This window comes from Cavia porcellus, unplaced genomic scaffold (genome assembly GCF_034190915.1).
Source record: "Cavia porcellus strain 051 isolate PalLab524CR breed Dunkin Hartley unplaced genomic scaffold, mCavPor4.1 scaffold_10, whole genome shotgun sequence".
Lineage (NCBI taxonomy): Eukaryota > Metazoa > Chordata > Mammalia > Rodentia > Caviidae > Cavia > Cavia porcellus.
The window spans coordinates 73,083,570-73,110,962 of record NW_026947493.1 but is presented as its reverse complement, the minus strand read 5'-3'; the positions used below and the strand labels follow the sequence as shown (position 1 = coordinate 73,110,962).

General features: G+C 43.0%; 1 protein-coding gene across 1 annotated transcript; it reads left to right on the top strand.

Annotated features, from left to right (window-relative positions):
- The first annotated feature begins 602 nt into the window (after positions 1-602).
- Positions 603-27,089, top strand: Ankrd46 (ankyrin repeat domain 46). Its single transcript, XM_003479862.5, has 5 exons — positions 603-751; positions 19,681-19,779; positions 21,883-22,220; positions 23,335-23,493; positions 25,174-27,089. Exons 3-5 carry the CDS (start codon positions 21,910-21,912, stop codon positions 25,388-25,390), a joined length of 687 nt encoding a protein of 228 aa, XP_003479910.1. The 5' UTR covers positions 603-751; positions 19,681-19,779; positions 21,883-21,909; the 3' UTR covers positions 25,391-27,089.
- The last annotated feature ends 304 nt before the right edge of the window (positions 27,090-27,393 follow it).

The following is a 27,393-nucleotide window of genomic DNA, read 5'->3' as shown; positions in this document are numbered from 1 at the left end:
TCTTCAAATTTGGCCACAGTTCCATGCACTTACTTGACATTATCAAGAACTATTTAGACTGGGCAGAAAGCCCTAGAACAGGTAGACTTCCTGAGGGTGGCTTGGCGGGCGATGGTCGTCGTGCTGAGGATGTCACCATGGTGGTGGGGCTTGAGTTGCTAAACTAACAACAGAAAAGCTTTTGCAGTAAATGAAGTCCTGCACTTTCACTTTTGATGGTACATACATCACAACAAGAGAAATGGTCCTGCCAAGTGAGGCATGAATACTCTGTTTTTGCGAGCAAACCCAGGACCATATTTTAGAGCAGCAGCAGCCAGCCACTAGTTGCTATTGCTAACCTGTCAGTTTGGGTTGTTCCTGGCAACTATGAATTGATGTTGATAGCACCTAATACAACTGCCCTTGCCTTTGAAGCCTCCATTTGGCGGAAAGGGGTTAGGATGGGCGTGTAGAAGAGGAGGTGAAAAGCGCAAAGTGCTGCCGGAGCAAAGACCGGTGAACCTCTGCCGGGCTGGCTTCCTGCTTTACTTTGAGTACTTGGTCTCCTTCGCAGCCGGCCGAGCCGCTGTGCGGACCTCCCATCTGCAGGGGGCGCACCGACCGCTGCAGCGCGAGGCCGCTCTGGCCGGGGGCTCCGCGCGCCTCTGTGATCGGCCCCTCCAGCTCCTGCCGTCGCCGCCGCCGCCGCCGCCGCCGCCGCCACTGCCCGAAGGTGCTGCTTCTGCTGCCGCCGCTGTTTGGGTCGCAGGTACCTGGGCCGGGGCCGTGGGCAGCAGCTGAGCGGGAGCCACAGTGCAGACCCTAAAGGCTCGCAGAGCCGGGTCCCGGGGACAGCGGGGCCGAGGGGCGTCCTCGCGGGCCGCGCGGGCGGCGAGGCCGGGGCTGGTGGCTGCCGGGGCGCGGTCGCCCTGGGCCCCGCGGGCGGGAACCTGGGGTCGTCGGGAGTCCGGGTGCCAGCGGGAGCCCCGGGTGGGAGGCGGGGTCGTACACCTTGCAGTGAGGCCTCGCAGGTGCTCCGTGAACGTGCGTTGCACAGACGCACATCGCTTCTCTTTTTCACCACTATCTCCGACAAAAAGGCTTTTCTTCATTAGCAAGCTCCGCGCGATGTTCAGAATTGGCTTTGAAACATGATGAGGTCAAATATACAAAATATTTGCCAGACACTGTAGCGGCATTCTCGTGCTCGCTGCACTCGAGAGGCTGAGGCAGGAGGATTTTTGCGAGTTTGACAGCAGCGTGAACTGCATTGCCTGAGAATCTCAAAAAACAACAGAACAAAGCCAACCATTTAACAGTAATACGTCTTAATCTTCAAAAAATAAGCAGTATCCAGATCCTTGTTGAAGAACTGTGTGAGGGGTGATTTTTATATCACAGGAATGTCAATTTTAGAGCTTGCTTTGTGTTCATACATTGTGCCAGGTGGTTTAAATCTTCCAACCTTAATTTAATTATTGCAGCAGCTCTATCAGGCACTGTTTCCAGCTTGCAGAAAGGGAAACGGAGGCACAGAGATTAATTTTTCCAAGGTCAGTCAAAATTAACTTGTGCAAGGTCAGTAGGGAGGCAGAGGACAATTGGGATTTGAGCCTCATTTCTCTAACAGCAGTGTCCTTGCTACTTTACCCAAACACGGAAGTGTTCTGTGCAACTTTTGTTTTTTAATTTGATTTGTAGCCTGAGTTGATTGCTCTCAGACTTAATGTTCAGGGCTATATACAAGAGACCCATACCAGCTGCTTTTTAGTTTGAAAGGAATTTAATGCCAAAAAATTTTTTGCTAAAGATTGTAAGTTAAACTTGTACTGACGTCCTTATTACTCCAGTACAGTTTGATTTGAAGGAGAGACGAGTGTGGTTGGTTGTAACATGCATGCATCATTACTTGTGAGCTAAACTGTGAGCTCACTTTACTTTTGCAGAGTTGTGAGCAGTGTCAAAGAGCCAGGATTCTTCCAGAATAGTAAGTTAATATTGTATGGGCTGTAGGAAAGGCATTGGGATGATGAGTATGCCAGCTCTTATGGAATTTAACACCAGATTTAACAGTTTGCATGTTCAGTCTTCACACAGCAAATATATATGCACACTACTTTCCCTGGGCGGGTGCTGTTCCAACCAACAGGGAAACATCAGTGACCAAAACAAAAATCTTTGTCCACGTGGACCTAACATCTCACTGGAGGATGGTGGGGACACTCAGCACAGTAACTTTTAAGAGTTAAAATACATCCTGTTATGGTAGCAAAGATGAAAAGAACAGCGGCGAAGGGGAATGAGAAGTGCCTGATGCAGCCAGAAATGAGGAACGGGACGGAGAACACCGTCTTGAGGAGTGGGTGACAGCCCAAGGTCATCGGGGGAGGACCAGGCAAGTGCACAACTGGGAACCTTGTTGACTAAGGGGAACTTGCGGGAACCCAGTGGATTTGAGCAGAGGAGGGGAGGGAGAAAGAGAGACCTGATGGGTAAAGACTGGCGAACGCTTTGACCCCAAATGAAAGGGAGATGAAAGGGGGCCAGAGGGAGCTGAGCAGAGGAATGGGGGGGTCTGACAGTTTTTCTAAGAATCACTGTTGTTGCTGTGTCCAGAATGGACTGTGAGAGCAAAGATTGAAACAGAGACCCCTGAGCAGGGTGATGAAATGATGGTGGCTTGGCCAAGGTGGCAGTGATAGAGGTGCTGAGGTCACCCTTGTTCACACGGGCTGAGTTCTAAGACCCCCAGTGGACACCCAAACTAGGCTTGTGGCTTGGGCCTGACGCTGTCCATGGAGCTGCCGAGGCTGGGGTGAGGGGACATTGGGATAGAGGGTGAGGAGGCACTGGGGCAGGAAATGGTGTAGTTTCGGGGGGCCCAATATGTTTTGGGGTTCTGAGAGGCCAGAGTTCAAGGAAGCCATGTTTGGGGCTTTCTGTGTTCAGAAAGTAGTATGATTAAGACCCAGAGAAGGCTGAGGAGGAGAATCTGTCAAAAGGAGAAGGGAAAAGTGAGTGTGAGAGAGAGCTCCAGGGAGAAAGTGACCAGCCGTGTTCCTCTCACGGATACCACAAGCCAGGCAACAAAGGGGCTAGGAGATGGGAGATGCCTGCTGTGTCAGCCGCAGGAAGGTTACGGGTTATCTTGCATAAGCATTTTCACAACAGAAGTGAAGGAAAAAACAAAACAAAACAAAAAAACAGATAAAGCTTCAAGAGAGAATAAAGAAGATTCTTCCAAGTATAACTGAAAATTGCAAGTATAGGAAAATTAGTTGTAAACCTTTCATACAGAAATTATTTGAAAGCACTGTAATCATGTCTACAGTAAATGATAAGTTATTTAGCAGCTAAACCTGGACTGGGTCATCAAGTAGCTATGTATAATTAATCTGTCTGCTAGGTATGAGTTAGCAAATCCAGCCCAGACGGGGAAGAGATTTAAGTTCTGCCACTTAAAGAGAAGCATTAAAGAATTTGTGGGCATATTTTAGAATTCCTACACTGTACTACACTGTAAGCACTGTAATGTCCTTAGAAAATTCTAGAAACCTCTAGCTGTATTCTTAGAACTAGTAAAGCATTCAATAAGGTTGCTAATATGAAATCAATGCAAGTGCATTCATTTAAAATCGATTTTTTTTAAAAACACCAGTTGTAGCAGATAAAAAAGCCACAGCTTACTTAAAAATAAAAGTTTAAAAATGTCTAGTACTTTCATGGGAAAAGTTATAAAAAATATTAAAAGATAGCACAGAATATCCATATGTTTGTATTATAGGGTGGGATGATTCAGTGTAGCAAACAAAAATTTCTATAGGGTTTATGTGACACATGACAAGGTAATCCTAGTGTCTAAATGCAATTGAAAATGGCAAATTGTAGATGAGATGATTTTGAAGAACAGGAGAGATTTGCCAGACAAGGTACCAAGGACTATTATAAAACACAAGTAACTAAGACAGGTTGGTATTGCAACAGGGTTTGCAAGGAAAACAGTTTAATACAGGACACATAATTTATAGTAATGGGAGCTGAGGATTTAGCTCAACGGCATAAGCACCTGCCTTGCAAGTGCATGGTTATGAGTTCGATCCCCGGTACTGATAAAAAAACAAAACAAACAAAAAATAATAATTTATAGTGTTACTTTATAATAGTCACCCAAAGAGTCAAACAAAAAAACTACAGAAATCTGGCCATACACTAAAGACCCAAAGAATCCAGCTGAGAGTCTGGATCCCATGGTGACGTCCTACATGAGTCCAGCTAAAAACCTAGAGCCCGTGACAATGTCTCTCACAAGTCTGTTTCACGGATCTGCCCTCGGCAGGCCCAAAGGTCAGCAGTGGAAACTAGGAAATTGTGCCAGCGGGATGAAGGATCTGCGCCAGCAGGCTAAGGGATCTGCACTGGAGCCAGGAAGCAATGCTCAGAGTAAGGACCAAGCTCCCCCAAGAAGCCGCATAGCCGTCTCTGTGACAGCAAGGTCCCTGATTATAGTAACAGCCGAGTTCGTATCAGGAAGCTAGTGTGACAGGCTTCTCCTGGAGACTTGCAGCACACAACATCCCCTCTGCAACCGCGAAGCAGTGCTCTGCTTTTGGGAAGCAGAGCTCCCCAAAAGTGAACCGCAGTCATTCTCAGTGACAGCAAGGTGCCAAGCTCCTCTGACGATGAAAACAGCAAAGTCTGTATTAGGAAAGAAGCTCACAGCTCCTCCAGGAGAACCCACGGCAGCAGGAGAACCAGCACCACCACTTCTTCCTCTCCAGGGCTCCTTTGTATGCTGGCTCAGGTGAGCCCTCCACACCCAGCACCACGGTGATTCAGTAAGCAGTGTGCTACAAGTCGCCTACCAGCTGTCAATCCACCACACCTGTAGACTGTTGGAACACAACAACTGAAACAAACACAGACACACAAATAAGGTATGTGTTAGAGCTACATTGTCCTGTACAGTAGCTGTAACCACATACAGCTTTTGTTGTTTTGTGAGATAGGATCTTGTTATATAATTCAGGCTGATCTTGAACTCGCTATGTAGCCCAGGCTGACTTTTGAATTCAGTGATTTTCCTGCCTCAGCCTCCGGAGTGCTGGAATTACAGCTATGCGCTACCCGTGTGGCTACTTTGTATCTAGTGTTAATAATGGCAATACAGGTTCTCAGCACTCTGATGTTCTGGTACTTAATACTCTTTTTAAATATTTTTGATGTATCTGTTGAAGTTGCATATTTTTAAAAACTCAAATATGTATATCTTAGGGATGTGCATGTTTGCTTAAAAGTGTTCTATTTCTATAATTTCAAGAAGATAAATTATCATAACAAAACTTTTATTACAAAAGAATTCTAAACTCGAGATTTTCCAAGCATATTTCAGAATTAGAAATACCGTAATTAATTTATATAATCTTCTCAAAATTAATAGATGAAAGTGGAAATTTTTATTTAACACAAAAATTAAAGTTCATTATCCATAAAATTACAGTTTTTGCAAAAATAAAGAAGTAATGAGAACGAGAGGGAGATCCTAAAGAAGAGATGGAACATTTGAAGATGAAGGAACCAGAAGATGTAGAATTAGAATCCTATTATGTTGCCTGTATTTAACAGATTTTTCAGCAGCCAGAAAAATTTGCACAAAAATCTGTTCACAAAAGTTTAGAAAGTCAAAAAAATTTTAGAGAAATACTTGATATGCTAAAAAAAAAGCAAATAAAGTGGAAAAAAACAGTTTTCAATTAGAATCCCAAAAGGCAGAGAAAGATGACAAAATTAGAAGCAAAGAGTAAGGGTAGTAAGTATAAAAACAGTAATGAATATGTGAGCTGATTAACCCAACTACACCTTGAGTATTTTAAATATCAGTGGTCTAACGTAGAGATTGTGAAAAAGCATGAATGCTTCCGTGTATATATGAGCCAAAACTATACTGTACCACACAGATATATATAGATAGATAGATAGATAGATAGATAGATAGTATATGTCTCAATCAAAAAAATAATAAAACAACTGTTATATGTTGTCCACCATAGATACATTTTAAAGCTGATTTCACATATAGATGAAAAGTAAATGGATGGTTCATCTTTTTCTTGCTGAGAAAATACCTGACATACACAACTTGAAAACTCCTTTAGCTCATGATTTCTGTCCCTGGTCTACTGGCTCCAATGCAGAAAAGTCACGGTGGAGCTGTTCATCTCATGGCGACAAGAAGTAGCGAGAGAAGGAATTCAGGACGAGGCGTACCCTTCAGAGCCCCTCACCACCCTGCCAGTTTCCATCTTCCCCTGGCTGTGCCCCCGCTCACCCTCAGCAGTGAGCACCCGTGGTTTTGTTAATCCATGGTTGAGGTTTGTGTCACCATGATCTGATCACCTTCCAAAAACCCTATCTGTGAACACACAAGCCTTTTGGGAGACATTTTTGACTCAAATCAAAACTGATGGAGTCTGCCTGGCTTAGCTCAGTTGGTAGAACATGAGACACAGCCAGGGATTTAGCTCACTGGCCCAGACGCCTGCCTGGTATTCCTGAGGTCGTGAGTTCGATCCCCAGTACTAAAAACAAACACTCAACTGATGAAGAAAGATACATATATTGACTTAAAAAAAAAAAAAAAAACTATACTAGCCATATAAATTTCAGATAGAGCAGACTTCAGAGCAAAGAAAGTTATCAAGGATAAAGAGAGATGGTACATAATATAACATTTCTTCAGGAAACCTAACAGTCTAAGATACATGCGCCCCCAAACAGCATCAAAATGAAAGAAGCAAAAAGTTTGGTATGATAGCAAGGATAAACAGGTGAAAGTATTATTCTCGTTGGAAACTTCAGCAATTCACCAGAAATAGATTTAGCAGAAGAAAATCATTAAGGACATACTTAAACTTAGCAGCGTCATTAACTGAGTAGAGTTGCCGTCTATCTGGTTGACTTCATCCAGAACACAAAATGCACACTCTTCTCAAGGTTACGTGGAACTCTCACCAAGGTAGATTCACCACACCCTTGACCACGAAACGGGCCTTAACAAAATATAAATAATACTACCTGCACTCAGTCCACTAAGGAATTGAGTTAGAAATCAATAATAGAAAAATAGCTGAGTTCTCAAATTGAGGCTTGCAGAGGAAGTAACATGGCTCAGAGAGAAGCCTTTAGGGAAATCAATAAATATTTTGTACTAAATGAAAATGGAAACAACTTAGAAGTCTGTAGCATATAGCAAAAGCAATACTTAGAGGGAAATTGATGATAGTAGAAAAGAAAGATATAAGATCAATAATTAAATTTTTACCTTAAACTAGAAAACAATAGTAAAATCCAAAGTAAACAGAGGAAAGGAAATTATAAGAATTAGAGTAGAAATCAAAAAATTTGAAAATTAAAAATCAGTGTAGTCAGTGAAACCAAAAGCTGTTTTTTTGAAAAGAAAGTATACAAATTACTAATATCAGACCTAAAAAGACATTACTACAGAGCCAGTGGGTGTTAAAAGAGTACTGTGAATAACTGTGCTGATAGGAGTCATAACCTACATGAATGGACTGGTTCCTTGAAAGGTATAATCTTATCAAAATTCACACAAGGAGAAATAGACTGTTTGAATTGGGCCACATCTGTCAAACAAACAAAATAAAAATTAACCTAAGATAATACCAAGCTAGGTATGGTGGCACACACCTGTAATCCCAGTACTTGGGAGGCTGAGGCAGGAAGATCGCTGCACGTTTGAGGCCAGCCTGGGGCATAGTCCAGATCATCTTGAACTTGTAGTGAGGCCCTGTCTAAAAAAAAAAAGTATTAAAACAGTACCAAGCCCAAATGGCTTCACTGCTGAATTCTGTCTAACATTTAAGAAGTTACACCAGTACTCTGCAGCCTCTTTCAGAGCTAGAAGCAGCGGAAATGTTTAATTCACTCTACGAGGATGGTATTATTCGAATGCTAAAACCAGAGAAAGATATTAAGAAAAGCACAAGACAGTGTTGCTTATGTACATGCACAGATCTTTAGCGAGATCCGGATATGTTTAAGAATTATGCACCAACAACTGAAGGTCTGCCAGCCAGTTCAGGTTTGAAAGTCCAAAGTCCATGAATGTGGTTACTCACATCAGCAGGCTAAAGAAGAAAACTCAGCTGGTATCTTCAAATGCAAAAGAAGCAATTAACAGGTCTAATGTTAATTCATGATAAAAAGCAAGAAACTTCTCAGTAAACTTGGAATAAAAGGAATTTTTCTCAACTTAGTAAAGCGTATTTACAAAAAGCCTACAGTTAGTCAGAATGGTGAGAAAATCAATGTCTGAAGTCCTAGCTAGTGCAGCAAGGCAAGACAAAGAAGTAAAAAGTGTAAATACTGAGGAGAAAGAAATAAAACCATTTTTTGTTTGCAGATAATATGATGATGTATGTAGCAAATCTTCAAGAATCAAGCAGAGATTCCTAGAACTGAGAAGCAGTTATACCAACATTGCAACACACAAGCTTAATAAAGCAAAAAAAATTATAGACCATGGGCTTGATAGTGACTTCTTGAATATATCACAAAAGACACAGAAGAATTGTTAAAGAATTGATAAGCTGAGCTTCATTAAAATAATGGTTTTTGCTAAGGCAAGGTAGAGAATGAAAAGACAAACCACAGATGGGGAGAAAATATTTACAAAATAAAAATCTGAACAAGTGCTATTACTAAAAATATATAAAGAATTCCTAAAACTGAACAGTAAGTCAGCCCGATAGAAAAATAAGCGAGTGAATTTAACACTTTACAAGAGAAATGCAGGAATGGTAAGTGTATGAAAAGATGCTTCACATTGAGCTGCAAAGAAAATGCAAGTTAAACGGGACTCCTCTGCTGGGCACGCCAAGCGATGCGGCCACTTTGGAAAAAGGTTTGGTGGTTTCTTACAAAACCAAACATAATTTGTACCATAGGATCCGGGAGTGAGTCCTTGTTTTACCCAAAAGAGTTAAAAAACACATCCACACAAACCTGCACACAAATGTTTGTGGCCGCTTTTTCAAAATGACAAAGCTTAGAAATAACCAAGATATCCTTCAGTGGGTAAATGAATAAACAGATACACCCAGTGTACTATTAATTCACCGCTAAAGAAAAATGAGCTCTAAAAAATAGAAGAAACTTGAAGGTGTATTCCTAAGTAAAAGAAACCAACCTGAAAGCTTCGTGTTGTATAATTTCAGTGATCTGTCACACTAGGTGACGTGTAGACAGAATTCCTCCTGTTTGGGGGACCAAAAGTGGGGCCTAGGGACAGGTGAGAGGAGGAATTTCCAGGAGGTGTCAGGGAGTGGAAGAGCTAGACGATCCCAAGCCCTGGATGGCAGAACCAAGTTCCCAGTATCCAGACGTCAGCAGAGGGCAGCCAGAGTCCGTGGAGCAGGACATACTGACAGCCGGAAGTGGACGGGACTCCTGGCTTCCTGTTTTGTAACTGCTAAGTTCCATACCGAAAACCATCCAGTAAACTAGTGACAGGCTAACATCTGGGCCAGAGAAGAGTGAAGTGGTATGGAAGGGCATTGTGGATTTTAGATCTATTTAACTTAGTTATCTCTGAAAGAAGTAGGCTGGAATATCAGTGGTAAAGGTAATAGTCTCCTTGAGTCTGAAAGCTTGTCTTTAAGCTTTATCTGTGTCCTTATACTTCTCTACCATTTAAGCTGCTAAACATTTCCTCTGACCTATCACTTGTTAAATCCAAAGCATGTGAATTCTGAACATATAATTTGTTCCATGTATTGAAAAATGAGTAATTCTTCGGTCTGTGAAGGAGTCCTTTTGATAGCATTTTAAAGAATGACTTTCTATGGCAATTATCTTTTCTTAACAATGTGGTTCTTAAATACCAGAACAGAAGTTCAAAGTAACAATTGTTCAGACTTAAAAAGAATTCGTAAGTTTTATGGTTTGTTGTGCCTTATTAGAGGCCACACAGAACTTTTTTTTAAAAGGAAGGCATTTATGAATGTATGAATCTTACTCTCCTTAGGATGTGGCAAAAAGCAAGTGGCAAAGTTTTAAATAGTTTTGAGAGCTTAAAAATAAGAACTTGAAGGAAATGAGGTTTCATTTGCCAAAACAACGGGTTTTAACTGGCAGTGTTCTGAACCCCCCAAAAAATGATTTATTGAAAAGATTTTCCCCAAAAAGCAGCAAATCTAAAAGAACCATGGACGGAGCTGCCACAGCGAGCTCCCTCGTCACTAACCGCTCCATCTTTTCCTCCTCAGTGAGGGTGGCCGGGTGCGTCTCTGAGCAGTCTGTAAGAACACTCTGGGCCTCTGTTCCTACTTCTAAACGATTCCCACCACCGTCCTGACCTTAGATGTAAACTGTGCCAACTCACAGAACGGCCATCGCAGTAGGAGAGGCTGAGGGCCGCGTGTCCGTTAGGAGGAAAAGTGTACTTCGTTGATCTTTCACTCAGAATTACTGTTCTCTGGAGGAGCCAGGACCTGCTGATTCTGCAGTGTTGGAGAATGCATTTCTACTTCACGCCCCTAACAGGCAGCATAAGAGCTTCAGCCTCAAAACACAGCTCTACCGGTCTTCCTCTAATCTGGTCTAGGAAACCTGTGAGTTTTTTCTTCTTGGTCTTAGAGCCATTTCAAAGCATATACTTCCTACTTTTTCTTTTCTCTAGTATCAAAAGATGTCTCCCCTAAATAGCTTACCCCAGCTCAAAGCAGAAAAAGAGCCAAAGATGTCCTTTTAAAACCTCAATCTCTCCTCAGCTCTCTTGTTTTTTGTTTGTTTGTCTTTTTGAGATAGGGTCTCACTGTGCAGTTCAGACTGGCCTTGAGCTCACCTTGTAGCCCAGGCTGGTCTTGAACTTGCAACAATCCTGCTTAGCCTCCCAAGTGCTGGGTTTAGCTGTCTTGTTTATTAGGCCACTTACTCTCTTCTCAGCAAAAGTCTCATTTTAAAGTCTTACATCCAATGAGGAGAAAAAGGAACCATCATCCCATTTCTTGGTCATTTTGTGTCCACCTGCCATTGAGGAGAAAAAGGAAGCATCTAAAACTCCGTGAACCATCATCCCATTTCTTGGTCATTTTGTGTCCACCTGCCATTGTAAAAGATTGTTTAGTCAAGTTGGTTCCTTCGTTAACTTTACAGTTGTTTTCTATTTTGCACCCTCGTTATTTACAAGGGTCCCTAAAGTTTGGGGTTGTAGGTGTAATAAGATTATGTAAAGAGTTCCTGAATTTTAAGGATTTACTTAAATGTAATTGTAAAGTACAATAATGTGCATAGCTTCACCGTCCCATCAGGCCGCATCTCAGAGAAGTCTGAATCCTCCTTGGGGTGATGTAACCTGGGGAGGAGGGCCCTTGTCAGCATGTGTAGCTAGAAGGGATGCCTGGAAGATGCAGCACGTTCTAGCACCCATCTGTACATACTAGGGTATGGAAAGGGCAAGAGCACCATAGAATTTAGAAAAGCAAATTACTGTTTTGAAGGAGACGTACTTTGTATTTCTACCGTGAGTCGTGATAATCGTAGAAACCGGGAGGGAGGAAAGGGTGGCAACAGGAGTAGCCTATAAAGTTACAGCTCCCTGGTTCTCAGATCTGTTACGCTTTGCATGTGGAGTGTACTCTGCTGGCCGTGTGTCAAAGGCTCGGTCCCCATCTAGGGGCCCAGTTGGCATGTGGTAGGAAGTTGGGAAGGAGGCCGATTGGAGAGTTGGGTCTTGGAGGTGAATCGCTAACGTGTGTAATTTGGACGCTGCCCCGAGGTGGGCAGCTATGCTGTGCCACGTCCTTCAGCCGTGGTGGTGACCTCACGCCAGGCCCAGAGACGGCAAGCCAGCCCATAGAGTAACCCCTGAAACCATTAGCCGTAAGTTTATCCCAGGTGTTTTGTCACAGTGACAGAGATGATTAACATGGTATCCATACTTGTATAAAATAAGTGATTGTGTTAGGTGACCCTGGAAATAGATTTTTTTCCTAAAAATATGGTTAATCTCCTGCCTTCAAACTGAAGTCTGGTTTAAATTTTGTTACATATTTAGAAAATAACTATTTTTGCAAAAGTTGTATTCTTATATTTTGAAATGACATTGAAAAAAATGAATAATGTTGCTATTAACATTTACACATATTTTTGAGGTTTAGGTTTTGGAATATGGCAGAAATCACATGGATTAATTTCCTTGGTAAACATTTTTTAAAAGGAAAATTTAACTTTGTTCAAGCTCTGAATTTTCACAGGTTCATAGTTAGAATTATGGATGGTACAATGCTGAAATGAAGTGAATTTCCGAGCAGCTCCTCTTGCTTTATTCCTGCTGAGGATGCTGACGCTGAGCTGGAGGACAAGGGAGGCCACAAGGTGGCGCTGTTAGGCCGGTGGTTAAAGCGCTAAGCTGGGAAAATGCAAGTTTAGAAAAACATCCATAACTTCATTATAGAGTAAGCGTTTGCCTGAAAGATTTCCAGCTGACCTCCCAGTGCTCATTTAATTTATTTACTTTATATTTATATATTACAAACTGGAGACTTGGAGTTCTTTGCTAAGAATTTTAAACACGACAAAATGATACATCCTGGAAAACACTGAGGGTGTAAGAATAAAATAAAATATCCAAAGTAGCCAGTGATGGTTTTGTAAATAGTTAATTTTGATTTATTTTAAGCCCAAGTAGTTTCTAAAAGTTAAATTGTAGCTAAACTTTGATAGTGTAAATAGCACCAGAAATTTTTTAAAATCCTTTGATTTTGGTTTTTTCATTTCCTAACAGAGAAAGAAAAATTGAGGTAAGGCTTTTCTTGTTATCTCATCCAGTAAGAAATATTTGAGAATAATATCTCCTGGGATTTAGTCACTTTCTATAACTTAGAAAAGATTTCCAAAGTATCTTCCTGTTGTTTTCCCATACTTTAAAACAGCTTGCTCTTTATGGGATGATTACAGAGAATAACTTCAAAATATATGTGCTAGATCGTTTCCTATAATGTGAGAAACACTTCTAGATAGCTACTATTTTTCTGTAATTTAAAAATAAATTCATTGTTAAATGATTATAAGGAGTTAATTTGTGATGTGTACACTAAGCTAGGAATTTCCCTTATGTAATCTCTGATGAAAATGCTTACTGATTTGTTATGTTAAAAAAAATCTTAGGAAACAAACTTAGTGACTTGGTTTTTCCACTCATGCGTTGGGGGTAATGGTAACACTTATAGGAGTTCAGTAAGTATTGGATCAGCTAACCCAGGAAAGACAGTGTCTGTAATACAGATTAGTGCCTATCAACTACTTGTATCTCAAATGCGATAAGCAGTTCTTTGTGTAGTAATAGCAGATATGCAAACAATGTGCTTTTCTCTTTTCAATGAGCTCAGTTTGCCAAGAGCATTTACTAAATAATAACTGATTAACCTACTTTTAATATATGAACTTAAATACAGTGAGAAGCTTTTTAAAAATATGATTCAATAATTTACACATTTCAAAACACGCTTTACTGTATTAATGAAATTTAATTAGGAAGTAAGGAGTAGCTTCACAATGAGGAAATCAAGAAATTAGAAATCATAGCCACAACGAAATTTAACTAAAATATTAGCAAAATATGAACTCTCCATAGATTTAGATACACAATGAAAATCTATTCGTGGTAGACATAGATCTATGAAAAAGTACTGTTTTTGAGCTTTTAATGTTTTGTACCCATGGAAGTCTAATGCAGAAATTCTGCTTAAACACATCTTCCTTTTGATGTTCTCATAGTCCCAGGAGATCCTGAAAGGCAAGGCATCTCAGCACCTCTTTAAATGTACTTCCGTTACTGTGCTTTTAGAGAGGAGGGGCCCCTTTCCCTTTTTGAGACTCCAACGCAAACATTGCATATTTTGACTAACCTAGGACAGAGAACTCAAGGTTTAGAAGTGCAATCCTACCCCACATGATTAGTAGGAATTTACTCCGCAGGCCCTTCTAATGCAGTATTTTAAAAAATAGGTAAATGAAGATGTTAAATCCAGTGTACTTTGGGATGAGCTCTAATCCCGAGCCGTGGCTGTGGGGTAGGCAGAGCCGGCTTAGGGGAGCCGCAGCCCCGAGGTGCCGGGAACGCTCTGAGCGCTGCCCGCTGTGCCTCACCGTTCCCCTGTCCAACGCATTGCCTAAGAACCCACGTAATAGTCAGGGTTTCAAGATCATCTTAGAATTCTCTTAGGCTCGCTACCTTTTGATTTGCTTAAAATATTTGTGAATTTGAACCTATGTAACAAGAAAAATACAGGACACATTCCTTTTTCATGTGCTAAGAAATTTAATAAGAAAATGATGGTATATCTGAGGAGTAGACTATTCTTTGCCCTTTAGGGGTTGTTACAGAGCACGGTAACCCAGAAGGATGCTATAACACTGGTGCATGTGGTAAGAATTAAATACACGCATTCATGTATGAAAAAGAAAAACGTGGAGCACCATACCACCAGTGTAGCGCAGTAGTGACTTCTGGTTGGGGCTTTTATTTTCTCTTTATTCCTGTCTGTTTACAGTGTAAAAATATGTACAGTGAGATGTAGAATTAATCATAACAAAGAGTGTTCCTGTAAACTCCCGTGACCGCGAGGGAGGGAAGGAGGGAGGATTAGCGGATCCCCTTTGTCTAGATTTGAAGGAACATTTATGTGCCAGCCATGTGCAGTCCTAAGAACTGTGTGTGACAGAGTGAGTGCCACGTGTCACCAACTTCTTGCCTTCTACACACCTGTTCTGGCAGGAACTTTAGGGCAGTTGTGATTAAGCAGCTAAGTGTTACGTGAACTGTGTTCTCTGATTATCTTGGTAACTTCATAGAAAATGCGTGTCATGTTGGAAATCCTGTAGCCCCACGTGCGCCCTGTCTTTTGCAGAAGTGTGGCCAGAGACTCCACTGCTGCAGATGAGCACGCTGAAGAGCTGCAGCTAGAGTCCTGGTAGACATTGCTGCCTTGCCCAGCAGCTATGAGTTTGTGTAGAGCTTAGGGCCTGGGGTGGGGGTTGGTTTGGTTTGGTTTACAGTGTGACAGGGATGGAACCAGGACCTTGTGCATGGAAGGCAAGCGCTGAACCACTGAGCTATACCCCAGCTCCTCAGGCTGGCTTTCAAGAATAGCCATTTCAGAAGTACCACTGTGTAGGGTTTAACGACCGCTCTGGAAGTTCCTGTTTCACGCTTCTTTGAGGTCATTGTATGTGTTGGAACAACCGTATTCTTTTGTTCGTATTTTTGGTTTTTCTCTTCAATCAGATTTTATTGGTGCATTTTAGATATTCATAATGATCACATTCATCGTAGAGAATCTGTGCCTGCACGTGATATAACGTGGTTCTTTTTTCTCCACTTCCCTGTGCTCCCTCCAACCCCTCCTCCCCTCCCCATTTACAGTAGCTTTGTTTCCAACTTTTCTTCTTATTTTTTTGTTACTTTCTTCTCCTTTCCCCCTCTTCCTCCTTTGTTTCCCTCCCATTTGAACATTTTTTTTTCCTATTTCACAATACCTAATATATATTTTGGTCCTTATTTACACTTTCGGTTTCTCATACCAGAGAAATTCTGTGGTATTTATACTTGTGTGTCTGACTTATTTCATTTAACAGTAAACCATAGTCTTCTAAAAGAATAAGAATGACTAAAAGATAGAGAATACAGATTGGGGGCTCCATTTGTGATATGTCATTTATTTCATCAGTTTTAGTGCTTTTTATCTCATACTTTAAAGTTTTTATTAATAACTTTACCGTACACATTTATATTCCTTGTGGAGCTGGTACGTAAGCTGTGCATAAGATTTTCCTACAAATAACTTCCCTTTCTATATGCTAGAGTGTTTCTCCATTGCATGTAAGCTTTCCTTGGACACTGGAAAATGCTGGCATTAAGACCTCATAGTCTCTATGCCATTTTTTCTTCCACTTTGCTAAAGTGTCTGATGCTTTGATCTCTGATTAAAATTGCTGTATAGGAATAATGTAGTCAGTCCATTTGGACCAAAAATGTACACTTAGTCTTGCCTTTCCAGTGACCTTTCAAAATGAAAAGTAAATCAATATACTATGTGTGGTTGTTGATATTGGAGATAGAAGACTGATTTAGTTAAAATAGAATGTCTTCTGTTCGTTAGTTCCTCACATCAGGAATATGATCTTAGAGTTTTGTAGACTGACCTAAGAATATGGGACTGGAGTTTGAGATATAAAAAGAGAACACTAGAACTTACCATCAGGTCAGTGACTCACAGGCTCCCCCCAGGCCTGCTTGGTGGTTTGCTGTCTGGGTCTAGTGAGCACTGTTTGGTCAGGAGCACTTGTTGCTGAGCTGTAGGGGATCGCCTGCCCCAGAGGAAGAATGCCTTGGTGGCCGCTGTCAGAGGTCGCCACCAAACAGGAGTGAGGAGTTGTGTCAGGTGCAGCAGATCTCCGAGACTCGCCTCTGCTCTAACAGTGCTAACATGTCTTCCTCGGAACCAGTCCCGGGCCCTGGGTAACAACCAGCGTGCTTTCTGGGGCTTGCCTTCTTCCACTATGGGCTGTTCCTGGTACCACACTGTGGGGCTTCTTAGCCAGGAATCAGTTCTCCCTTTTTTTTTTTTTTCCTGGAGATCTTGCTTTTCCACTAGATGTCACCCCATAAGTGGGAGCCGCTCTATTACCAAGGGGCTGATGATCTGTGCAAGCTTTCTTTAGTGCTGCGGCACTGTCCTCAGCCTCAGAAGGACAGTGGCTTAAGTACTGTGAGGCTGGTGAGTGGCTGTGCCGAGGTTAGGACCCGGGCAGTGCCCTCTACTCATACCCTGGGTGGAGCAGCCGAGCTCTTTGACCACCTCCAGCAGGGGAGAGGCTGTCTGCACTGTCACCAGGCGTAGTCCTTCTCAGAAGACAGATTGTATCACATCTCTTTCCCACCTCTAAAAGCAGCCTTCATGATGCTTCGCTCTTACATCCACTCAGAGGGGAACTAACTCAGCTTGGTGAACTTTGAGAGCTACTAGCTCCCTGCTCACATACTTAGTAGTGCCTCTAATGTGAAGGTGGTGATACTCTTAAGTGGTCCCTTTGTTAAACTTGAAGGCACTCACCTGTGTCTTGCCCACTGCTTGGTTCCACAAGTGCTTCCATAAATAACTTTAACATGTTCCTGCTTGAGCACCAGTGGTACATGCCTGGGCGGTACAGATCACCCAAAGGGACTGACCCATGCTGCTTGATGAGATATATGCATATACCACTGATGGGTTCACAGTCACCCAGCAGTGAGACATACAAATTATGGCCCCACCTGAATTTATGAAACCCAGACAAATGACTCTAGCAATGACCTTGCCTTCCTTTTTGCATTGAGGAAGACAGATACGTTCTGGTCCAATAGCCTTTTAGTCAAAAATCTATAAAGATTTAGGGCTTCATACAACCTACTAGTTGCACTCTTAACCATTATCCTAGAAAAATGAAGATTTAGATACATAAAAATATATATAGAAATGTTTGTAGAAACCTTAACATAATAGCCGAAATTGGAGAAAACGTGTCCTTCAAGAGGTTGACTGTTAAATGGTGTTATGTACTGTACGTGGCTTAGGATGCTACTCGGTGATAAGAAGGGACAAGCTTCCTCTTCTCAGCAGTCTGCATGAGTCTCCAGCGTGAACAAGGCCAGTCCCACAAGACTTCACGTACTGTGTGGTCCATTTGTGCCACATTCCTGAAATGAGAGAATTGGAAATGAAAGACAGAGTGCCTTCCACGGGCTTGGAGTGGTACACGGCCTGCACACGGGCAGGGAGTGGTACAGCCACAGGAGAGCAGCGCACGAGAGCCTCACGGTGATGGCAACACTGCGTCTTGTCTCTGTCACGTCCTTTTCCTGGTTGTGACGTGGCCTCATTTGTCACTGGGGAGGACGGGGTAAAGGATGTGCAGGGCCTCTGTATTATTTCCCACATGCGAGGCTACAGTGAATGCAAAATGAAAAGTTTAAGAATCTGTCACCTTTTTTATCCGTTGGATACAAGTTAGGACTTGTCAGGAAAACTGTTAGGGATCTCCAGTTTAAGGTTCAGGTGGAGCCGCAGAAGTTCTCTTGACTGGCTCTTAGTAATTCAGTCTAATGCACTTCTATGAATTAATGGAATCACAAATAAATACGTAATTTGACCAAGTGGATTGGTTTTCAGGTCTTGGCATAGCCGAAGAAAATGGCAGAAGAATTACCTTACTTGTAGATTAAGGGAGCATTAGGATTGCTTGGGGGCAAACTACATGGCCTATCATTTCACTTCCAAGTGAAAGCAGACTTACAACGTGAATGCTGCTACCTTTAGGATAAAGCCCTGGCAGTATTTTAACATTGAAATTTGAAGCAAAGTCTTATACTAGAGAGAGGCATTAATTGTGGTTAAAGTGAGATAGGGAAAGTGCTGGACTTCGAATGAATTCAGTTACTAGTCCAAAAAAATCACAGTGCAGTGCCCAGGGACAGAGTTTGTCAAAATCGCTGTTATGTAATCACAGATCACTAGGAAATGGGTGAGGGTGGAGGACTTCCGTGGTGTTTACTGACATTGCCATGGGAATGGCCCACACACCCAGGATGTCATCATGACACTGATGGCCTTTATGTCACAACCTGACCTACCTATTGCGAATGAATCCTCACTACATGATGTTATTTCTCTACACAATTTATTGAAAGATAACTTGGTAAAAACGAACGTGAATGACCAGGGAGAGGCCAGCATTATTTCAGCCTGATCCTGAGTTAGGCTTTGGACTCCTATTCCTCCTCTCAGCATGGCAGGTTCCGGCCTCTGCTCGGTGTTTGTTTAGCTGATGTTCTGGTTGTTGTTCACACTGTGCTCTTGACCCCCCCTCTCCATGGTCGCTCTCATGGTCTCCCGGAGCGCACAGAGGAGCTTCCCTGGTGGGCCCAGCACCCACCGGGGAGGGCGTGGGGCAGCATCCGGTTCAGGAGCCAGCGGGGGGTGGTGGGCTGGAAGGACCGACCGCAGCTAGGTTTGAGCCAGATTTCCTTCCACCCTGAAAAGAAGATGGAGTGTAATCTCAGGAAGAGATTTAAATACTAGCATTCAAGGAAGATTAGAAATACTTTTTCTTAAATCTCCTGTTTGGTTTAAATGCGGCTTATCCTCTGTTTTAGGAGTGCATTTTATTTCCGAATCGCTCCTGTGGGAGCAGGGATGGGGCTCCGTGGTAGAGCCCTGATCTCGCATGTGCAAGGTCCTGGGTTCCGGCCTCGCACCACAAATAAAATGCAGGCGCTTTTGTGGACCGATCTGGGCCCGGCTTCCACTTACAGCGAGAGAAATAAAGCATTCTGAGGGTCAGGACTAAGGCGGAGTACATCTCAGAGCCTGGCTGGTGCCTTCCTGCTGGCGCACACTTTGACTCCCTCTGCAGGCCCTGCTTGCTGCTCGCAGCCCCGAGCAGGAGGGCGAGCAGCTCCTTGAGCCCTCCGTTCCGCCGCTCACCGCCTTCTTCCCTCCGGCCTCCCTTTTCTGCGCGAGGGTTTTCTGGAGAACTCCCCAGCCCCGTGCCTGTCGGAAAGTGAGAGAACAGCCAGAGAGAACAGCGTGTCCCTTCTCACGCCACACCCTCCTGTAACTGAACTTTCTGTATTGATCATAGATCCTTGCTGAGACATCGCCGAACATTTTTGTGGAACCTGCTTAAGAATTCAGACACAGTGAGTGACCCCTGGAGGACAGCTCAGAGCCTCCGGCCTCCGTGAGTACTTTCTGCTGGGGACGCCTGCACAGGATGTGAAACCCGCAGGGGCCTGAGGCCTTGCGATCATGCAGATTCAGTTCTGTATCAGGATGCACAGCGCCACCGTCACAGGGCTTAGTAAGCAGGGGTGAGGTGAGCCGTTTCTGAAGGAGGGAGAAATTGACAGAAGTCACCAGCCTTCCTCTCACCTAGGAGGAGCCAGTAAAGGCTTGTATTTTCCCTGCGCCAACTTTCAGAAGACTCGCAGTCTGCCAGCAAGAATTCTTACTGCGTTTGGATCAAAACACCAAAGAGATTGTTTTTCAGAATCCTTACAAAACTTAGCCAAAACATAATACTTTCTGAAAAACCACTCGATATGTGGTATTTTATTTTACAAAGATTTGTGATAAACTTTGGATCATTTTTATAACCCAGTTCAGTGAGTACTATACAGGGGAAGGGAGAGATTAACCTCAGAGTTGTTCTTGATTATTTTAGTGAGTAAATTCTCATAGAATTATTTTTTTTTAAATCATGGCTATTATACTTTGAAGGTTTTGTGGAGGGGCTTTTTTGTTGTGTTTTTTCATCTTGACCTCCATAATTCTTAATCATAAGCAGATTTTTTTCCTGTTTTGGAGTTACCCCTATTGGCTCCTGCTCCTCCTTCATGTCCACTGGGTTTTTGTATGTTATGTGTCCCTCTCCAGGGTGCCCCACCTCCCTGCCATGTCCTTATATGACTGCCATTTACTTGGCTTAAAATCCTACAGTGACTCACTGAAATGCAAAGAAAATAAACTCTAGCATGGAGTTGTTAGAAAGACCAGGTAAAATTCATTAAAACCCTGTAGCAGATGCCTGGCCCGAACAGGTCCTTGGTCCATGCTCAGGTCCCCTCCCCAGACCCCAGGGTGGCAGCAGAGCCCTGGTGTGATATAGCCAGAACATAGTACTTTTTGAAAAAGCACTTGATTTGCAGCCCAGGGTTGGAGACGGGAGTGACTGAGCTATGAGGGGCCTGAGGAGGACAGGAATCCCACCCAGCTCAGCAGCCCTGTGTTCCGCTCTCCTGAGTCCCCTGGCTGGGCAGCCGCTTCTGCTGGTGTTTCAGAAGGAAGGACTTCATCTGAAAAGCTGTGTGAGCGGAGCCTTTTGTAACCTCACACTAAGAGCCAGCTCCATCAGCATCATCTGCTTTTCTAGTTTGTTTTGATTATTTTCTCTACAGGTAACCTCGTAAAGTTTCTTTTGACAATCTTGCTTTAATGAACCAAGGGAAAGACAGACTGTCCTGAGGATGCAGGCAGGGAAGTACTGAGACAGGCTGGGAGTCAGGGCGGAGCACCCTGGGCGACTCTGCTGCCTGGCCGCTGGTTCCTGCTCTCTTCCCAGACAGACAGGCTCCGCCTCCTCTTTGTCTTCAGACAGTGCAAACTGGGCAAAAGTGTGTGTTGAGAGGAAAAAGGTTTAGCAGAAGAGGGGTTATATATATTTTAAAAAAGGGTAATCTACATAGATTTCATGACATTTCCAATTTTTAAATTGTTTTTTATTTTCCTTAACATTTTTAATGAAAATTTGAAACCTGTGCTATAAACACAACTATCAGTTATCTTTTTATTCCCATCCCTGCAGGCAACTTTGCTTATTTACCATACAGAATAACTCAAAGAAAAAGCAAATACATGAAAGACAGTTAATTACTTTGTGTGAAAATAAAAACGTACCAGCAGTAGCATTCATACATGCACATATATATATATATTTCTTTGATATTTGAAGATCACGTTATGTGTCTTCTGACAGTGTAGTTAATGTTAAGCCATTATATCTTGCTTACCTTTAAAAATCTCTGTTAATCTTTTTACATGATGAAAAGCAAATACAGCTTTATAGTAATTCAGTTGTAATTTTAGTCCAACAGATGTGAAGAAAATAAAATATGTTAATGGAAATAAGATATAGTTAATAATTTCATTATTATTTCCGTTTGGTGAGGCAGTGTGTTATAGACAAGAGACAGAGAGGGGTAAGAAATCATGCTTTTGCCATTGACTTTGTTGTCTGGGTTTAATGGGCTCCATCAAATCTCACACATCCCGTATTTCATTGCAGGGGTCTCCCACCAGCCCCATCAGAGAGATGTCCTATGTTTTTGTAAACGATTCTTCCCAGACTAATGTGCCCTTGCTGCAAGCCTGTATTGATGGGGACTTTAACTATTCCAAGCGGCTTTTGGAGAGTGGCTTTGACCCAAACATCCGCGACAGCAGGGGGAGGACCGGCCTGCACCTCGCGGCAGCCCGCGGGAACGTAGACATCTGCCAGCTGTTGCATAAATTTGGTGCTGACCTGCTGGCCACAGACTATCAAGGAAACACAGCCCTGCACCTCTGTGGCCACGTGGACACCATCCAGTTTTTAGTTTCCAATGGACTCAAAATTGATATTTGGTAAGTTTTTTGTGGTTTTCCAAGGCTAAGCGTTTCTTCCCATTTACCCTCAACCAATGCTGTAATCTTGAAGTCTTGATTTTTTTTTTTTTCTTCATTGATCAGTTGTAATGACAAGTTCAGAAAGGAACTGGAGACAGTGAAATCTTGTGAGGGAACAAGAAGGTAACTTCTAGATTATGCAGAAACTGTAATTTTTTTCTGAGAAAGTAGTGGTCAGTTTCTGCTCATTAATTGTGTAGTGTAAGACAAGGGAAAAAGAACTACCATTTGTTGAAAATCTGTGAGTTGGACCATGTCTACTTAAGTTAGCTTGTTTCAGCTTCCGAATGAATAGCTCCTGAAGTTTGTTACCCTCATTTTACACTTGTGGGTGTCCAAGAGGTCACATAGCTGGTAAGAGACAGAGTGGGAATTTGAACCTCATTCTACTGACTCCCAAGCTCAGGTGGCACCTGTCACACGGGCTGCCAACTTCACAGTCTCTAGGATCGGTGTTCTTTTAGACTGAAAAGTTGGAGGAAATCATAGGCCTCTTGTCTGAGTTAGTACTATCCCATATCTTGAGTGGCAAAGGGCTCAGGCTGCCTTAAAACTGAGCGTGGGGTTTAAATTACAGTTCCTTGTTGCTGAGCTTTCTGTTGTGATGCCCCTGAGTCCGAACAGGACAGGATGTCGTGGGGACCTACTGTAGCCATCAGTGCAACGTGTGTTCTGTCCTGTTAGTGTTAACAGATGGGTGAGCCAAAGGCAGCTTTTTTTTTTTAATTCATAAGACTTTTTAAAATATATATTCTTCATATAAAACATACTGGATAAGAGGGAGACTAGAACTGACTTTTCCAGTTAATCTCCAAGAGGTTCTCTCTCTTTTATTTACTGGCATTTATCTCTCTTTTGCCTATACATTCTTTTTCCTTTTCCTTAGAAGGAAAAAGCAAAAAAAGTAGGGTAACTAGACCTCAGTTCCTAGCTTGACTTCTCTCTCTGCTCGGAGGCTTCATTTTGAATCGGCTGGTCTCATGCCTTCTTCACAAGATCTGCACAAGTGGACACTCACTGTATAGTTTAGCTGTTGTGCTGGTCTTTATTTTATGAACTTTTCTTTTTTTAGCAATCATCAAGGTGCTACCCCCTTAGTTCTGGCAAAGCGCAGGGGCGTGAATAAAGATGTCATCCGATTGCTGGAATCTTTGGAAGAACAAGAGGTGAAAGGATTTAACAGAGGCACCCACTCAAAACTGGAGACCATGCAGACGGCTGAGAGCGAGAGGTACTTGAGATGAAACGTCTAAGGGGCGCATCACTGAGTACCAGCTCTTCTGTGGTACCTTGCAAACTTTACACCCCTTACTCTCAAGTGCGGGGTTTTGATACTTTGAGCTCTGTGTAGGTCCTTGGTGGCTTCAGATGGCAACTGAGAGCCTCTCCATAGAAAGTGCTACCTGCCACATAGCATGTGTGCACTCGCCCACCCACCGTGCTGACAGTACAAGGGAGTAGAGTAGGTAAGAGCTGAGCTGAGGGAAGGAGATGCTCACACGCTTGAGAATGTTAAGCTCGGGTCAGAAAAAAGAATGGAATTTCCAAAAAGGACGAAAGAAAGGCTGAGAAGTTGGGCAAGTCTGGGCGATTATGAAAGTCATTTCAGGGTAGGGAAGTAAAATGCTGGGAAAGAGACAGGGGAGGGAAACCTGTGTCCCTGCACTCAGGAGGCCGAGGAGGGAGCAGCACCGGGCTCAGACGTTCAAGCCTGGCCTGGGCACTGTGGCAAGAAGACGTCTCAAAGGAAAGAAAGAAGTAAAACAAAGATGTAGGGCCAAAAGTAACTGCCGAGTCTCTGTGTGCTTGTGCGTAGTTCAGAGTAAATGAGACTCCAGGATATTGCCTCCTGCTGCTTTCATTGACGACCTTTCGGAAGGTAGTAACCAGCCTTTACAACCAGCAGATAGATGATCCCTGTGATTATGGTCTGTGCGGCTTTAATCTGAATGATAGCCTGTGGTGACCTAATGGTGGGTGCTAATCCCTCAGGCTGCCAGTTTGTCCCAGAGCAGCCCTCCTGGTCCCGCAGGCAGGGATCCTGCTTTCTCTCTGGTGATCACGCTGCCCTCCAGTGGTGTCGGGGTGCTGTAGTCAGTGTTTTTAGAGTGTTTGCACCCCCTCACTTTCTGCTAGAATCCATCCTTGTGCAGTAGAGAAGCACACTACTCCCGTATTACTGCACAGGATAGAACCGACACCAGCAAGAGGAGACTTCAGAATTCCCAGTAAATTCCCAGTCCACCGAGATTGGAGGATTGTACTAACAGGGAATGCCTTCGTTAGTCAGATGACCGAGTTAATTAATAAAAACTTAACTTTCATGTTACATAAATGATTTTTAAAACTTACTCATTTTGCTTATTTTCATTAATGGGAATTCTCAGCTTATGAATTTTCATTTTTAACCTTCAAAAGTGGAAGTGCTTTCATTTAGTGTCTTGATAGAAATAACTCACTTGAGCTATTTGATGAGTAAGATTTTTAATTTACTAGATTCCAATCCAAGAAGCATAATCATTCCAGCGTATTGGTGTGTGGTCTAAAGTAGATCAGAAGAACCAGGCATGGTGGCTCAGGCTTGGAATCCCAGCACTTGGAAGGCTGAGGCAGGAGCATCATTGCAAGTGTGAGAGCAGCCTGGGCTACAAAGTGAGACCAAGGCAACCTGAACTGCATAGCGAGAAGAAAAGACCAAACATAATAATGATAATAAAATAGGTCAGGTACCTGTGGATATATAAATCAGCACACAGGCGGGTGGCGCATCTGCGTCAGCCCGTTTCCTGGTGGAGTGCGCATCTCCAGCTTGGCCTCCTCTACCTAACACGTAAGGTAGCTCCCGTTGTTCTGCGTCTTTGCAGTGGACGGAGCGCGTCATTTCACACCGCTTCTCTCTTTCCCTTCCCAGTGCTATGGAAAGCCACTCTCTTCTCAATCCCAACCTCCAGCAGGGCGAGGGCGTCCTCTCCAGCTTTCGAACCACGTGGCAGGAGTTTGTGGAGGATCTGGGCTTCTGGAGGGTCTTGCTGCTGATCTTCGTCATCGCGCTGCTGTCTCTCGGCATTGCCTACTACGTGAGCGGGGTGCTGCCCTTCGTGGAAAACCAGCCGGAACTGGTGCATTAGAGGGGCTCCCGGGAGGCGGCTGGAGACCTGCCTCCTGGCACCCAGGGTCGCTTCTCCGTTTCTCAGCACTTTCTCGGTGCAAGGCAGTGAGGGCTGTGCATTTTTATCTTTTTGTTTGTGACTCGTGTGAAACCCGTCCCGCTGTGTCGGGAACACTGCGGGCTGCCTCCGACTCGGCCTGGCTTCCTCCAGGGGCCTGCGCGGCCTCCTTGCTAGAAACATGGGATCGACTGAAGCACAGGCTTCTGGTGTGATTTGATTTTGTTAGTGGTTTTTTTTTTTTTTTTTTAGTTTTGTAACAATTCCTTTGCGATGGTCTCTGCGGGGAGGGGAACGAAACCATTCGGCTTAAAAATTTGAAGTATGTTTTCAGACTCTGTAGGCCAAATTAGTAGTTAGAAGCTGACTTAATTGAAATGTTTTCAAGTCTAGTTATAAATCAAACAAAACTTGTGAAAATGAGATGTCCTTTCTCCAGAACTGATTGATTTTATCTTATGTGTAATTGTCTTAGGGCTATTTTGATCCTTATGAACTGCTAACAAAGTTATCTAAGAAGTAGCATTAAGAAGTTCACTTTAGCTGGCTGGGGTGGCTCATCCCTGTAATCCCAGCACTCGGGAGGCTGAGGCTGAGGATCGTTAGGAATTCAAGACCAGCCTGGGCTACAAAGTGAGCTCAAGGCCAACCTGAACTGCATAGCCAGACCCTGTCTCAAAAAGGCAAAAAAAGAAACTCACTTTATTCACTTTCCTTTGCCCCATGTGTTTATTTGAGAGGTTCCCTTTTTCTACTGAGTAGTTGGCAGGGAAAAACAGTCCCCATAGTAAACTGTTACTACAGTTCTGTAGTGCTGCTTATTATCAGTTCCATAAGCTAGCCATGTGGCCACAGTTGTATTATAATTATTTAATGCATGGTCTACTTAGAGGCTGTCACAGTTTGTGTAACAACAGGATCAGTAATCCTGTGGCAGTTGGGAAGGATGGAGTGTTTCCACACTAACGGCCCTCAACAGTAATGTCCTTGGTGTCGCAAACGTTTTATGGAAGGTAACATTACGTAAAATTGAAGTCTGGCCTCCAAACTACACTGCAGAAGCCCCCTTTTGTTAATGATTCTGTAATGTATAAATCATATTCTTAGGTTATTATAAAAGAATATTAAGGCTTAATAACTGTCCACTGAGTGAAGTCTGAAAATTATATTGAAAACTGGTAGATTTATACTCTGAAACACAGGCATATCAATGAACACTAGTTGAATTGTTGCAAGACTTAGAAATTGCAGTTAGACTAGAATTGCTACATCCCTGATCCTTTTGCTTCTGGATATTTTCTTTGTATTTATATGTGTGGTTGTGAGGCTTGCTTTCAAATGGCTTTATCCTCTTACAGAGCTGGTTTAAAATTCCCAGTTAACTGGCTGCTTCAGTAATCAGCATATGGAGTCTTGCTTTTAGGTTAGGTGCAAACAAAAGTAATCATAGTCCATGTAAATTACAGCAAAAGAAAAGATCAGAATGAAAGCTTTGGAATTAACTTTACATTGTAAGTCTAAACAAATATGCAAATTGATTGATACATTAAATATGTTTTTTAAGATTAATATTCCCTTTTAAGTATAGATTTCTTTGTATTCTGTTTTCTGCATTCATCATTCCGTAATACCACCAATAAATGTATTTATAAATCCTTAACCACAGTCTGTTTTCTTAGTGTATCATGGCTTTTCTTTAATTTCAGGATTTTATAATAGATTACAACTTGGCTGTTTAAAAAAACAAGGCTTGTTTTCAAAACTGATGTCATGTCCACAGAGACTTTGCGTGGCTGCCTTCTAACTCCCCAGAAGTGGCCTGGGTGAGCAGCGCGGGAGCTAAAACGTGCGCACCTCCTGGGTGGCTGGATGCTTGGCACGCCCTCATCTCCTTCCCCTCACGCTCCTAAAGCAGGACTCGGGCCCCTCGGCAGAGGTGAGAAACTGACTCAGGGAAGGGCAAG